Source organism: Equus przewalskii, chromosome 17 (assembly GCF_037783145.1).
Source record: "Equus przewalskii isolate Varuska chromosome 17, EquPr2, whole genome shotgun sequence".
In the NCBI taxonomy this organism is placed as follows: Eukaryota; Metazoa; Chordata; class Mammalia; order Perissodactyla; family Equidae; genus Equus; species Equus przewalskii.
The window spans coordinates 48,740,891-48,757,001 of record NC_091847.1 but is presented as its reverse complement, the minus strand read 5'-3'; the positions used below and the strand labels follow the sequence as shown (position 1 = coordinate 48,757,001).

The 16,111-nt window shown below is 35.2% G+C and overlaps 2 protein-coding genes across 8 annotated transcripts in view; one reads left to right on the top strand and one right to left on the bottom strand.

Annotated features, from left to right (window-relative positions):
• CFAP210 (cilia and flagella associated protein 210) overlaps positions 1–6,623 on the top strand; it is a 40,616-nt gene extending 33,993 nt beyond the window's left edge. For all 6 annotated transcript variants that reach the window (XM_070580096.1, XM_008525174.2, XM_070580094.1 and 3 more), the window contains 4 exons: positions 1,559–1,698; positions 3,742–3,934; positions 4,635–4,799; positions 6,143–6,623. In XM_070580096.1, coding sequence (XP_070436197.1) covers positions 1,559–1,698; positions 3,742–3,934; positions 4,635–4,799; positions 6,143–6,487 — 843 coding nt within the window. In that variant the 3' untranslated portion in view covers positions 6,488–6,623. The remainder of the gene's footprint in view (positions 1–1,558; positions 1,699–3,741; positions 3,935–4,634; positions 4,800–6,142) is intronic.
• Positions 6,624–14,392: 7,769 nt separating this feature from the next.
• PPIG (peptidylprolyl isomerase G) overlaps positions 14,393–16,111 on the bottom strand; it is a 40,366-nt gene continuing 38,647 nt past the window's right edge. For both annotated transcript variants that reach the window (XM_008525175.2, XM_008525176.2), the window contains exons 13-14: positions 15,929–16,065; positions 14,393–15,730 (exon numbers count right to left, since the gene is read on the bottom strand). In XM_008525175.2, coding sequence (XP_008523397.1) covers positions 14,620–15,730; positions 15,929–16,065 — 1,248 coding nt within the window. In that variant the 3' untranslated portion in view covers positions 14,393–14,619. The remainder of the gene's footprint in view (positions 15,731–15,928; positions 16,066–16,111) is intronic.

Genomic DNA, 16,111 nt, shown 5'->3' with positions numbered 1-16,111 from the left:
CCCGTGGCCGAGTGGTTAAGTTCGCGCGCTCCGCTGCAGGCGGCCCAGTATTTCGTTGGTTCGAATCCTGGGTGCGGACATGGCACTGCTCATCAAACCACGCTGAGGCAGCATCCCACATGCCACAACTAGAAGGACCCACAACGAAGAATATACAACTATGTACCGGGGGACTTTGGGGAGAAAAAGGAAAAAATAAAATCTTTAAAAAAAAAAAAAAACCCCAGAAGAGTACTTAAGAATATTAGACACATAATAGACCCTGAGTTGTAAATATATTGGAAATTTAATATTGCATCTAATAATTTTTGCCTTGAATTGGTTTCTACTTATAGTAACAGAGTACACTAATATAGCTAAATATCCAGGCTATTGTGTTCAAAGGCACCTATTTTTATGATGGCTAACTCGGGTTGGATCATGGAATGAATGCTGATATGAACAGATTTTTATTTTTTGTTTAAAAAAAATAATGACCTATTTTAAAAAGTTTTGTTAGAGTATACATCTGTATGTTTTCTTGTGTATATGCAAAAAGAAAGTCTGGACAAGAAGCTAGTTTCCCAGTGATTGGGTCTGGTGGGGGGAGTTAGGAATCGGCAGATAGATAGTGGATGTGGTAGGAAGGACACTTTACACTGTGTATCTTTTAAATATTTTCAGTTTGTGTACCATGTGACTATATTAACTATTCAAACACTAAATGAAAATTGTATATATTTAATGTATTTTTTTCTGACTATAGAATTATTATTTTAATTATTTTTAAAGAAAATGAGATATTTGAAAAGAAATACATTAAGACATATTTTCTTAAAGAAAAGCATTAGGTGTAAAAGTCACCTATCCCATGTCCCAGAGATAACTACTGTTAACATTTGATACATTTCTTCCAGTTATATAAACATTGTAAACTTGTACTTACATATATTTGCAAAACTGAAATATGCAATGCTTCCCCCCCCTTACCAATTATGTTATTTGTATCTTCTCATGTCATTGAGAGTATAATATTTCTAACCGTTTTTCCATTATTGAATTATTTAGAGGTTGTTTACAAGTTTTTGCTCTTACGAATAGCTTTGAGATGAAGTACATGGTACTTAAAACTTAATGCACATCTCTGATTATCTCTTTGTGATAAATTTCCAAGAGAGAATTAACTGAGTCAGCAGCTGTACTATTTGATAGATTCTTCTTAGATATTTGTACGTTGAAGGATTTTTTTTTTTTTTAAATAAGCAGTGACCCTGCAAGATTCCTTTTTTTTGGGTTGGAAGGTTTTGCCCTGAGCTAACATCTGTTGCCAATCTTCCTCTCTCTCCTTTTTTCCCTCCTCAAAGCCCCAGTACATAGTTGTATATTCTGGTTGTAAGTCCTTCCATGTGAGCCACTGCCACAGCGTGGCTACTGACAGACCAGTGGTGTGGCTCCACGCCCAGGAGCCAAACCCCGGCCGCCGACGTGGAACCTGCTGAACTTGAACTGCTAGGCCATCGGGGCTGGCCGGAAAGATTTTTCTTTGTGATAGGATAATACACAGTTTTCTTCCACCAAGGAACATATGAATGATAAAAATATCATCAAAGCTGTAGAACGGCAGCAGCAAGAGGAGGAAGATGAAAAGATTAGAAAATTTATCAAAGCAAAAAAGCGTCTTGCACAAATGGGGAAAGAAAAAGAAGCTGAAACACACAGGTGAGCTTTTAAAATAATTTACCTAATAAAATACTATCTGAAATTTATGATAAATCAGAAGTTGTGATATGAGAGTAGTCTTTAGGAATAAAGGTCTCATTTTATATATGACTAGGGCGTTTGGTGACATGATTTCGGTTTGGGGCATGTGAGTTGGGGTTCTCTTGGAATACTGAGGACGTCTCTCTGGTAGATGGTTTTCAACACTGGAAATCTCTGCTCTGAAGAGGGATGTGAGCTGGAGATGGCTTTGTGAGCCGTTGATATATAAGCGGTAGTTGGAACTGTGGACACAGGTAAGCTCACCTCTGGTGAGTAGGTAAGAGATGCAGGTGGCACAGTCCCTAGGGAAGTCCATATTTAAGGGTCAGATGCAGCAAGAAGGTAATGCAAAGACCAAAGAATAGTTTCCAGAGATGAGAAAAATGAGAGAAACAGCACAGAAGAATTTCAATAAGAAGAGAGCAGTCATCAGTGTTAGATCAATAGAGGGATTAAATGAGCTTTTTCAAAATGAAGCGTCCGTCAGATTTGTAGGTCTTGGCGTACTTGAGTGAGCGGTTTTGGATGGAGTGAGGGAGCAGAGTAGGAGGCCAGTGCAGTACGTCGTGTTTCTGTCTGGACTGTGTTCCTCTCTGTTCTGGGCACAGTCCTCTGATGGCTTTGCATCGCACTTAGAATCTTCCTACAGCCCGTAAGTCTCTGCACCCGTCCAGATTCCCCGCCGACCCCAGCCTCGTCTCTCAGACCTCACTCCTCTTCTCTCCTTTCCCTCTTTGTCACTCACACTGGACTTCTGCTGTACCCTCTCTGGGGAATGCTTACATCCCTTAACTCTTTCACATCGTTACGCAAATACTGCCTTCTCGTTGAGGCCTTCGCTGACTGCCCTGTTTAAAATGACCACCGCACCCTCCACAGCGCTCAGCTCTTTAACTGCTTTCTTTTTCCTCCTTGCATGATATAGCATGATTTTAATTATTTATTTTGTTTACTGTCCCTCTACCTCAGCCATAATGAAAGCTCCATGAGGGCAGAGATTTTTACTGTGTCTGTTTACTGTTATGTCCCCAGCACCTGGAGTAGTGCCTGGCGTATAGTAGGCAATCAATAAAAGTGTTTAAAATACTGTTTTTGAAAGCCTAGATGAAGTATCACCTTTTCCAGGAAGCCGTCCTTTTTTTCTCATTTGCCCTTATCACTTTCTAGCTTTTGCGTGGCATTTATTACCCTTTGCCTTGTGTAGTTATATGCATAAATGTCTTTTCTCCACTTTAGATTGTCATTTCCTTGGGGCATGCACTGTGTCCTTTTCATTGTTTCTCCCATGTTGCTTTGCTAATTCACTCAATAAATTAGTGAATTTGTCACACTAAATTTAAAAGTACTTTTTTCTCAGTTTCCTAAATGAAAATGCCCCATTCCTTTAACAATAAATAGTTATTGTTGATGATGTTCCAGGCACAGTGCTTGGCCCTGAACTAGAGAGGACTTACCCTGTCTCTGACTCAGGAATCTCACAGTGTAAAGGGAGAGTTATTTATCTTCATATAAACAGATGAAGTCAATAAAGTGCTATGAATAAATTGCAGACAGTATAGTAAAAGAATGGATTTACTGAGGATCTTGATAAAATTACTAGATACTTTCAGGTTTTATTTAAAGAAAGGCCTTTGGTTTAGTTTATACCCTAAGCTTCCAATGTTAGAGTAAGTAAGGTAGTCTGATAAAGTATTTTAAAATATTTTTCATTTTGGAGAATTTTAGCACTTTATTTCCTACACACACACACACACACACACACAGAAGATCATAGTATATGCATTACTCCCTTTGGATTTTTAGAATATGTTTCATTCTAAAAATAAAGTATAAAAAGTGTTAAAAAATAATTTCCACTTAAAACAGTAACTATATAGAAGGAGCAATGGGGCTCCTTTTAGACTTGTAAAAGATTATAAAATATCTGACCATTTAAATTACATTGGCTCCATAACAAATCTATTCATAAAGATTTGACGAGTAGTGGTTATTTTGTTATAGGCTAATGGAGGAACGGAGAGAAAGAATAAATAACTTCCTGAGTGAACTAATGAAAGAGAAACTTGACAATGAAGATTTGATTATTGCTAGAGATATTGCAGAAGCTGAGGCTGAATGGGAAAAAAGAGAAAGGGAAAAATATGAAAAAAACAAAGCAGAATTAAAAGCAATTGCAGAATATAGAACTCTTGTGGTAAGCAATTCAATTATGAAAGTAAAAATAAAAAAACAAATTTAAGCCCTTTCCACTCTGCCTCTCTGACAAAAAACTAGCACAGATTTGAAAAACAATGTATGAATTATCTTCCTGTATTCTTGAAATCAAACTATGTTTACTTTCTAACAGAAGATGACATGACAATCAATTACAAATAAGGTATTTATAGATGCAAAGTGATAATCTCTTCTGTTTCAGAACCATCTGAAATGCAAAAATTGTTATTCATTGAATATACTTTTCATTTGAATGTTTTTAAGACGAACCAAGTAAAAATTACCCTATTGCATTTCTGTATTTCTTAATCCTTCAGAATTTATCTCTTGCATGACTGTCATAACATTTAAATTAGATAATTTATAAACATTGCAGCAATTAATTTTTTACCTACAAATATTTCCCTATCTTGAGAAGCTCTTGCTTTTCTGTTCCTGTATTTTCTTTTTTAAACCAGTATCACTCTACTTAAGTTTTCATTGTGTGTTTCCTGATATTCGGGAAACAGAACAAAACCAAAGTAAGCTGACCACATGGGAATCAGCCCAGGTGCATACACTTTTATGCCATTGCATTGCTCCTGGCTGACCTGCCTGGAGCCTTCTAACTCCATGTCTCATTGGAGAGCACTGGTTGCTAAAAATGGTTTTAATTTTTTCCTTTGCCTTTTAACATGTAGATGAAAGATAAAGAAGAAGAAAAAAGACAAAGCAAAATAGAGGCTAAAGAACATTTGCTGGCTATGATGAAAGCAGATCAGATTTTCTTCGAGCATGAAAAGGAGAAAAAACGCAAGGCTGATAAAGAACAGCGAGAAGTTCAAGACACCAATATTCAGCAAATGGTAATTATTCCTAAATATTTATGCTTAGTTTAGCAATAAATATTTAATATAGAGTTCATGCTGTTTTTCTGTTTCCCAAGCAGTTCCCTTTGTTGAATAAGATCAGATGGTCATTATGGTTATGACACAATAAAATATATTAAAAATGCAGAGTTAGTTTTTTATCTTTATTGAAGTTCCCTTACTGTATTTGTCTTTTGCACAAATATTTATCCTTCTTTAGTGTCAATTGTGCTTTAATTTTTTTTTTTTCCTGAGGAAGATTTGCCCTGAGCTAACATCTGTGCCAGTCTTCCTCTGTTTTATATGTGGGATGACGCTACAGCATGGCTTGATGAATGTTGTATAGGTCCGTGCCTGGGATCCGAACCTGTGAACCCCAGGCCACTGAAGAAGAGTGCGTGAACTTAACCACTGGGCCGGCCCCTACTTTTTGTTTTAATAGAGAATTCCTTTCCCTGGGCTCAAGCTATGAAATCATCTTCACCACAATAGGAAGCCTCTAATGTCTCTGCTCACTTTTACTTTTTTAAAGCCTGGCTCCCTAGGGTTCCTCAGTGTATTTGCCTTGTTTGCCAGTTAACCAATACTGTGGGCAAGGTTTATGAAATGAAAAGTTGTCAACCAAAACTTCATAGAAATCTTTAAAAAGACATTAAAATTACCTCATATATACAGGTAAGAGAACAAGGCTTTTGTAAATATAAAGTTAAAAGAAAAAAATTTTATGAATTATTGGTAAATCGGCTTTTGGTAGATTACTTATTCCACCCAGCTCCTGATCAACCTACATAGATAAACGTCACTCGTTCCAACTTCAAATTCTTGGAGAACAGAGAATGTAATTGGTTTGCCTTAGCTCAGATAGTCATTGCCGATGCAATCTTTGTGGCTAGGTCACATGCGTTATTGGGCTGATGTAGAGCAGTGCGTTTGAGTGAGTTCCTTCAGAAGAATGAATGAGAGGCTGCAGTGATTGGTGTGTGTTCCACACCTGCTGAAGTATACATCTCATAAATGGTAGAAATGAGATTCTAAACTTGGCTATTTGATTTTTATCTAAACTTCATGCTTTCAATTATTTTGCTGTATTGTTTGTTTGAAGATGTATCATCACATAGGCTATTAAGGTAAGTCTCATTGAACCACATTTTGAGCACGATACTATTGTGAGAAGCATGGGAGAGTTTCTGAAATAAATTATAGTATATATTTGTTAAGTCAGAATTTGTCAAATATCAATGAGTTAGAAAATTATATCTACAACTTCAAATGCTACATATATTTAGAAAATTGATCCTGTTTACCAGTATGAAATTGTATTTTCTTTCTGTCCCAAATAGGCCAAAAATAAGTTTAACGCAAAGCAAGCAAAACAAGCAGAATTAGAGTATTGCAGACTTACTGAAGCTCTTGTGGCTGAAAAGGAGAAAGAATTTCAGGATTATGCCAGAGAAGTAATTGAACTTGAGTCTGAATCAACAAATAAATATCTGTCTCCTCTCGTAAAAGCTGCACAGGAAGGACCTGGAGGTGGCCGTGGACCAGTTTTTGTGGACAGAGGTGGAGTAAGACCCAGCTATCAGGCAAATGATACCACTGGAGTCCAGCTCCCTTTTTATAACTCTCAGGGATCAAAATATAATAATTTCCAAAAGTCTAAGAAAAGGCTAGGTTTTACATGGTAGAAAAAAGTTTATTTTTAAGATTGAGAAGACTAAGCTGTAGCTAATATTATGCTAAGTTGTAGCAAATATGAACTACAAATGTAGTCAATTATATGCTTATAATTTGATAATAAAGCTGCTCTTCATCTGAGTACAATTTTGTCTGATCTAATTGATTTTTCACCACCCAAGGTTAATTAATTCATATTCCTTTTATTTTGATAAAATACATATACAACATAAAATGTATCATTTTAGCCATTTAAAAATATTCAGTGGCATTAAGTATATTCATAATATTGTGCAACCATTGCCATTATCTAGTTCCAGAACTTTTTCAATGCTCCAAATGGGAACCTTGCACCTATTAAGCAGTCACTCCCCGTTCCCCCTCTGCATAGCGCCTGGCAAACCACTAACCTGCTTTGTCTCTATGGATTTGCCTGTTTTGGATATTTCATATGAATAGAATTATACTGTAGCCTTTTGTGCCTGGCCTGTTTCGTTGAGTGTAGTTTCAAGGTTCATCCATTTTGTATCATCAGTACTTCATTCCTTTTTACAGGCGACTAATATTCCATTGGAAGTATTTCTTTTCTCTTCAGCATAAATTTATGTACTTATTTGGTTTATCCTTCAATATTTAGTTTCAAATAACCCTACCAATATTATTACTAACATACTACTGAATACAGTTTATGACTTCTTTGTGGTTTATTTTGTAGTGTATCTCACTAGACGTGTGCAAATTACCATGTATTAAAGTCACTTGAAATAATTCTTCTACCTGTGGTTTTGCGACCAACTTGATACATAGGTTCAGTGGCTTTTTATGAATTGTATTCCCCTGCTCCTTTAATTAAAAAATTTTTTATTGTGGTAGAAAATGCACAACATAAATTTTACCATCTTAGCCATTTCTAAGTGTACAGTTAGTATATTCATATTGTTGTGCAGCCAATCTCCAGAATTTTGTCATCTTGTAAAACTCAAACTCTACGCCCATTAAACAACGCTCCACTTCCCCCTCCCTTCAACTCCTGGACCTCCCATTCTACCTTCTGTTTCTGTGAATTTGACCACTCTAGATACCGCATTGAGCAGAATCATACAGAAGCATCATTTTTTTCACAGGAGTATCTGAAGATCCTCTTTCCTTTTCCAACTGGCATAGTATTCTGCTGCATGTATGTACCAGTTTATTCAACCAGTGGCATTCCAACAGATAAAGTGGTTTCCAGTCCTTTGCTGTTAAAAACTCCTGCAGTTAACAGGTTTATGCATTTCATGTTTTCATCACTGCAACTTTGAGATAGATAGGTTCCTACAAATGGGAATGCTGGGTATAGGTTTCGCTCTCAGGGACAAAGTCTTATAGCAAAAATTTTTGATGTCATGATCCTCTCTGAGAATGAAAAAACATATAGCTCCTTCAGCAGTAAGGTGTACACACACACACACACACTATATTCTGTATATAATTTCAGGACTTCCACAACATCCCCTCATAAGTGACCCAGGATAGTACTCTCACCCATATCCAAGATTTTGATTAAGTGTATCTGGGATGAGGCTGGCCACCTATACTTTTTAAAAATGGCATCGATGATTTGGTAAGCAAGCCATCACTCTGAATTACTATTTTGGGGTTTATGAATCCTAGGTTAAACCAACCAACCAACCCACTCACCCTGCTTTAAAGGAGTGATGTAGCTGATTAATAAAAAGAACACTACAGATACTGACTTCAAAATCGTGTGCCAAGGTGTTCTGTGGAACTGTCGTGAACTCACAAAGGGCTAATAGCTGGTAGGATGTGTAGAAACTTTGGAGGGAAACACAATGTTTGACATCTATGACATCACAGGTATTACTAGTTCAAGATTAGTTCAGTTCAATGTATTAAATGTGCCCTTCCTTTTGATGACATGCTATCTTTGTAAACCTGGATTTTCAGCAGTTGCTGGGGTAAAATGCAAGCACTGCACAAAAATCAATATACAAGGGCCAGCCCTAGGGCTGAGTGGTTAGGTTCGCACAGCTTCGGTGGCCTGGTGTTTTGCCGGTTCAGATCCTGGGCACAGACATGGCACTGCTCATCAAGTTGTGCTGTGGCGGCGTCTCACATGCCACAACTAGGAGGACCCACAATTAGAATATACAACTATGTACGGGGGTCTTTGGGAGAAAAAGGAAAAATCTTTTTTTTTAAAAAAAAATCAATGTACAAGAAAAGAGGGTGACGGTGGTCAATCTGTTCCAAGGTTTGAGTTGTGCAATGACTAAATCACACATATCCCATTAGTAATTAATTGAGGTAAAGAATGAAATAAAAAATATTTTCTTTTAAATTTTTCATGTGGCTACTAAGTTGTAGGATATACTTTAGCTATTTGAACATTTCTTTTGGCCTAGGGTTACCACCACATTAAAATTACTGAGCTGCAAAGGCACAATGAACTAAGTCTGGGAAACTCTGCCATATATACTTTCCTTTAAATTCAGTTTTAAGTAGTATACTATTTAGGTAGGGGTGATTACTACTTTTGGATAAAGCTATCTCCATGTTATGTAAAACAGGAAATGAGTTTCTACAAAATGGTTAATTATACAAATGTTTTGTAACCAACTTAGTCAGGTGAAGGTTAACATAAGCCACCAAATACAAGTTTTTCTCCCTTACATATAAATTTGATTGTTTTACTTTCAGTTGGGCTGGGCTTTCTACAAGAGCACATTAAAAACAAAAAGATGACACAAAGTTTTAAAATGAATCACCAAACAAACAATTCAGTGGAAAGACCTGAGTGGGCAAAGCACACAACTGCTCTAAATCTCTGCTAATTTTATAAAAGAAACCCATGGTTAAAATTGATGGCAAAGATGTAAACTGGAACCAAGACATTTCAGGCACTGAGAGGACTTTGAGGGGAAAAAAAAAAGTGTAAAAAATATGAATGAGGGGCTGGCCCCGTGGCCGAGTGGTTAAGTTCACGCGCTCCGCTGCAGGCGGCCCAGTGTTTCTTCGGTTCGAATCCTGGGCACGGACATGGCAGTGCTCATCAAACCACGCTGAGGCAGCGTCCCACATGCCACAACTAGAAGGACCCACACTGAAGAATATACAACTATGTACCGGGGGGCTTTGGGGAGAAAAAGGAAAAAAATAAAATCTTAAAAAAAATATATATATATGAATGAGCACTTAAAAAGGGAGCCAGCCCTGATGGCCTAGTGGTTCAAGTTCAGCACTCCTACTGCTTCCGCAGCCTGGGCTCACTTCCTGGTCACAGAACCACACCTGTCTGCCATTAGCCGTGCTACTGCACATAGAACTAGAACGACTTACAACTACGATATGCAACCATACACTGGGGCTTTGGGGAGGGGAAAAAAAGGAAGATTGGCAACAGATGTTAGCTCAGGGCGAATCTTTCCCTGCAAAAAATAAATAAATAAATAAATACAGTATTAGGTTAGGAAATATCTCTAGGAAAGAAACCTAGAAAGCAATGAAAATAGAAAAAGCAAACTGATACTAAAAGTATTTTAATACACAATTTGCAAAGTCCATATGAAATACTCACATTTTATATATTCTCCTGGCTAAAGCATTTAAAAACACTCCAGAATTTGAGTTAATAATTAATAATGTTCACCTGTTAACACATGCAAATCACTGAATGGCCACACTGTTTTTACCCAAGCATATATTTTTTCAGTGACTAACTCAAGTAGGTGCATTTTCCCTAAATATGTCTAATTTAAATAAAAACAAAACCAAACAGGAACACAAAACCCAATTTGTTTTACAAAAGTCAATTAACATATATATGGCTTTACAAGTGTTATATTAAAACTGGCAAGCACAGGATATAATCCATGTTCCCAATGCTGAGAAATTTGGCGGAATTAAAAAGCAAACGGTAGCATTCCAGTAGATAGTAATGCAAATTCCAAGTGTAACCTTAAAGGTCTGCTGAGGCAGAAGACACACTGCCATCTGAAGACCGTGATTAAACATTTACACCAGAACTTATTTCTAAACCTTCTAGAAATTGTCACTGCCTGCCAAATTCTTAAACTCTATTGTTAAACTCTGCTCAGTTTATTCCTAATACAAATTCCATATCCCCATGGGTAAAATAAAAGTATATTTCAGTTGATTTATCTTCATTATTTTAGCTTTTAATAAAAATAAAGATTTGAATAACTAATACAATTTAAAAAATACAAAAACAAACTGTTTATTATAGTATAGTTTATTTAATACAATGTTTAACTATAAAAGTTGATACAGTTTCCAAGTTTAAATTCTGTAAAATGCAGTTTGCAGAAAACAGTTTAACAGTTACTAGACTAATGATAAGAGAAGCAGCATTTTGAAACTAATTATACAATTGCGACAATAGCTTTATTCCTAAATTTCATTAAAAAAATATACATCACAGTGACTTCAGAGCTAGGAAGAGAAGTGCATTAACTTCATTTGCTTTTCCCTTCCACAAAGAGAGCAGCCACAACTTTTAACATCCCCACATACAAATACCCAATTCATTTATCAATCCTTCAAAATACTAAACACACAAAAGGGGAACAAAATATACAGCATGTGCTTTTGTTAACATAGGAATTTGCTTAAAAAAAAAAAAATAAAAAGCAGAAACACAAATTAACCCCACCACTCCCTCCTGTACCTAAAAACTAAGAAAACCCCTCAAAAGCTCCCTTCTCCAACCTTGCTGATGGAATTTTTTTATTTATATGATTTTTCTTTTCCTCTAATATTTATTTCTTGCGTCACACCACAGGTCAGAGTTTGCATTTACCTGAATCCTTTAAAGGCAGTTGGGAAGCCCACTATGGGCAGGCGTCAGCCAATGCTGCACTTCCTCAAGTTTATTAAGTTTTTAAACAAGTATTTATAACTAACTACATCTTTTTACAATAAACAGGTTATAAACCTACAATCCTTGGAGGGTTTACTCAACCATAAATGTAGAATACCAAACTGAATAATTACAGTAAACACAACCAAAAGGAGACAGCAAAATACCCATTTTATGTTTCTTTATAACAATCAACTACATGGTGTATATTTAAAGTATCATCTGGTGACAGTAAAGGGAACAAGTTTCTATAGAAATTTACTATAAAAGGTTCAAAGTGTGATGGAAAAAACTGCCACCCAGAGTGAAGCACAATGAACTACTAAAAATACTTTTTCCATATATTAACTTGAAAACAAATTAGAATTGTCAGTTAATACCACTATCCAAAATACCAGAAACCCAATGTGTTCTTGTCCATAATATTAACAATTTTTTACTCATCAGTTTCATATCTTCCACTGGGTCCAAGTATCAAAGGCCATTCAGCAAAGCCGATATGAATCAGTATCACACTTGTGCAAAGATAGATTTGGCAGACAAATTCTTTGAAACTTTGGTGAGGGCTTTGATTAAGGAACTTAGAAATTACAATACTCTATGAACCCACTAACTATAGAATTAAAAATGTTTTAAAGCGACCCAGGAGCTTCTCGACTGCTCATTAACAGTAATCTCTCTGTAGTGTCCATTTCTGTGGCAGATGGTTTACCCAGAAAAAGAATTCACATGAAATAATCATAAAAGTTTCTCAGATACTGCCAATCAAGCAATAAAAACCAATTTACGTATCTTTAAGAGGATATTAAGTCCAATATACTTTGAAGTAAACTGTTAGCTCAGATATAACTATAAAGTCAATATGATAGGAAAGAAATAGCTGATATTTAGGAAAACAATATGCTCAAAGTAAAAACTAAGGGTGGAAAAACTATTAAAAAGGTAATCAAAGGACCTTTTGAGCTATGTGCTATTCAGATGCAAAGGCAGATCTGAGGTACAGTTAATGCTGTTTAATTATTTTCTAAATGTTCTTTATATTCTGAAAATAAAATCTAGCTGATTGCCATCTCTCACCTCAACTCCTTTACTATATCCGTTCTACTGTAAACATAGCTAACAAAGGTCTTTTTTTAAAAAAAGGGCCTATAAATAATGCTTAGCATAGAGTTGCTCTTTTGTAACCATAACAGGAGAATACTATTTATAGAAATCGCAAAATTTTTTTCCCTATGGTTACTTGTTTATAATCCTTAGTAGATAAAGCTTTGGGATCAGACAACATAGAAATATTTTTCCTTATCATGGGTTTTGTTTTTAAAATATAACTGTTATTAGAAATCCTTTCTTAAATAGCACCTTTCTAGAAGCTCAAATACTTTATAACAAAGATTTTTAAAATGCAATTTACTGAATTTAAGACAAACATGACTAACTTAAAATACATGACAAATTATACAGCTTGGGCACTCAAGACTCAATTATCCCTAAGGGGGGTTTGTGGTCAAAGTCTCTAAGGAATCAATCACCCTTGATTATAATAAATATCTATTACCTTTATCATAAGGAAAAAAAATTTGGAAAGACCCCACTGTGGATATTTGTTTCAAGATATTCCAAACAGTCTTATAATCATCACCCTATTCATTATACAAACAGCTTCCACAATGCGAAATTAATCATTACTGTATTAATCAATAATGGGAAGTATTATGTTAAGCATTGCTTTGTTCAGTACAAACAGCAGTAAACAGCTACTGGGTTTACCAAGAAGCTACCTTGGTAATAGAGTTGACATTATATTCACAAATATTAAAGTACAAAAACACTCTAGAGGCTATTATTCATTGGAATTCTGAAATTTCTTTTCAAATGAGGCAGGTTTTGTGTTTGCTGGATGTTCAATTTTTATTTAGAAGAGAAATTACAGAATAAAAGGCCACACATCACAAAAATAGCAATATACAACACAGAATTCTAAATGGATTTTGGATACCTTTAGTGTTTAACTCTGTAAGCTGTCAAATTTTGCAACTTTTTACTCCATGTGGCAATGTTATACATGCCAAGTTAAAATAATGTCAACAGTAATGGTATAAAGCCACCTGAATAGAAAGAAACTAGAGTCATAAACATGCTATAGCTTATTGTGATACATATATAGAAAAGATGCATTTTTCTTGCCATTTGAAATTCACAGCTATGAGAGAGAAGTCAGTTTAAGTTAAAAAACAAAACAACAACTATGCTGAGTTAACACTCAACTCTATATAGGTCAGTGGCCAAAAAAGAGAAATTCTGGAAGCTAATGTGTCAATACTGACAATTTGTTTAGAATCTGTCTAACTTAAAGACCTGCACAAGTGGTATATTTTATTTCACTTTAGAGAAGGGTAATAATGATAATAATAAAAACAATGTTCCCAAAAAGCAAAAGTTTCATTTCTTCAGACCAAAAGTGATACAGAATTGAGAATTACAATCTGATCTTCCAAGGTATAGTTCTTGTCAGATGCTGTATAACAGCAAGTCAAGCTCAATCAGTACATCAACTGAAAAAAATACTCAACTATTTTTATAGAGTTAAGTAAAACAAAACCAGACAGGAAAAATATTAGTATGAAACAAGCTACAGTGGAACTATAAAGTATAACATATGAAGTGCAATATAAATAACTAAATACTGATCTATTTTAAAGCACAAATTACTATAAAATCAAAAGTGATGATTTAAGATCTCAAGTTATTAGGATCCTGCTTCTGTGTAATTAAAAGCTACTGCTGCCAGCCTCTATTATAAATGCAATCAGAAAATCTATACAAGATTTTTTCTATCTAGTGGCTTCTAAAGTTACTTTAATTATGAGAAACACAAGTTTTTTGTAACAATGTATTCCAACAATCAGTTATGCTTGTTTCTTACAGGCCAATCACACAAATTAGGGTGCAAAACAGCACATGTGCTATTGGCTGATTGTTGCAACACAAAAATTCATACATGAAATAGTTAAACACAGCACACAGTATTACACCAAAGTGTTTTTCTCATTTCAAGTTTATTAAAACTTTAGCAGTACAAATTATCCAGGTTGCAGATTATCAAAAGATCAACTCAATAAAGTTCACGTTAAAAAAAAAAAGGGACAAACATAAAACAACCCAAAAACAATGAAAAGAGGAAAACAACAAAAAGGAGATTCATGAGCAAGTCTCTAAAACTTAAAATTTGAGACAGAATGGAAATAAGAAGTTTACACAATTCACTCATCCACTTTTGTCTTCATCTGTTCCAGGGCTTGATTCATGATCAAATTTTTTATTTTTATCATGTACGTGGTCATTTTCTTGACCCTTTGATTTTTGGTTTTCTTTTTCCACTGAGGATCTGGTCTTCTCATCCTCCTTATTTTTCAATGTGGAGAACTTTAATTCATTGTCCTGACTACTTTGTTTTATTTTTGAGAATGGACTTTGATCTCTATCAGCCTTTTTTTCCCTGTTATTATTTGAGCTACTATGATCACGATTTTTGGAGTACATTCTCTTTTCACTCTCAGAATTTTCTTTTCTGTGTGAACTCTTACTTTCTTGGTTTCTATATTTTTCTTTGTTTCTGCTTTGACTTTCTTCTCTCTCTGAGCTCGGTGAATCTCTCCTCCTCCTCCTCCTATCTTTACTTCTGGATCTTCCTGGTGTTGCTCTTCTCTCTCGGCTTCGTGACCTTCCTCTTCTCCTGTACTCCTGTTCTCTGTACCTATGGTACTCCTTGCTCCTGCTGCGATCTCGGTCATGGCTTCTAGATCGCACTCTTCTGCTCCTGTCCCTACTTCTGCTCCGTTCCCTTGTTCTACTATTGTAACTGTGTTTGCCTTTAGTTATATCACGTTCTCTACTCCTAGACTGTGCGCGTCTATCCTTTTCCTTATTTTTATTATGATCGTGCTCATTACTTTTTGATTCTAACTGTTTAGACTTCTCTTTACTTCTACTCCTTTCCTGATCTTTTCCTTTAGAATCAGACTTTTCTTTTTCTTTAACATTCTCATGATCCCTTTCTTTACTCCTTGACCTCACCCTCTTTTCTTCATGTCTATTATGCTTTGTATCTCTTTCCTTACTCTTGGATTTCTCTTTGCTCTTACTCCTGCTTTTAGATTTGGCCCTTTTCTTCACCTTGTTTTTATTATATTTATCATCTTTTTCTGAATTTCTTCTGATGTCTCTCTCTTTGCTGTTAGATTTATGGTCTTTAACTTTCTTTTCCTTTTCACTGTTTCTGTTTGGACTCTCAGACACATGCCTGTAATCAGTTATTTTTTTCTCTTTTACTCTAACTGGGCTTCTTTGATTTTCTTTTATTTCATTTAACTCACTCCTAAAAAATAAGGAAAACAAAAAAGATTTTGGGAAATATTATTAGGAACAGGATGGTGTCCATTATTAACTAAAATGGTATTCTATTTTCCTTAAGATATTCAAAACACTTGAAATGGCTATAAATAAAATAACTTTATGTACAATAGTAAAACAAAATACTTATCACTACATTTGAAATAATATAGTTAAATCTTACTTATCCCCTTTGATCCATCTTTCACCACTTGATACTCTCATTCTTTGAGCTCTCTGCATCTCTTGCCTCCAATGTGGAGGAGTCTCACTACGTCTGAAACGATCCCTTGATCTGGATCTGGAAGGAGTCCGATAACGCTTAAGAAAATAAAAAGAGAAAAAAAATCAACATATAAAAATATTA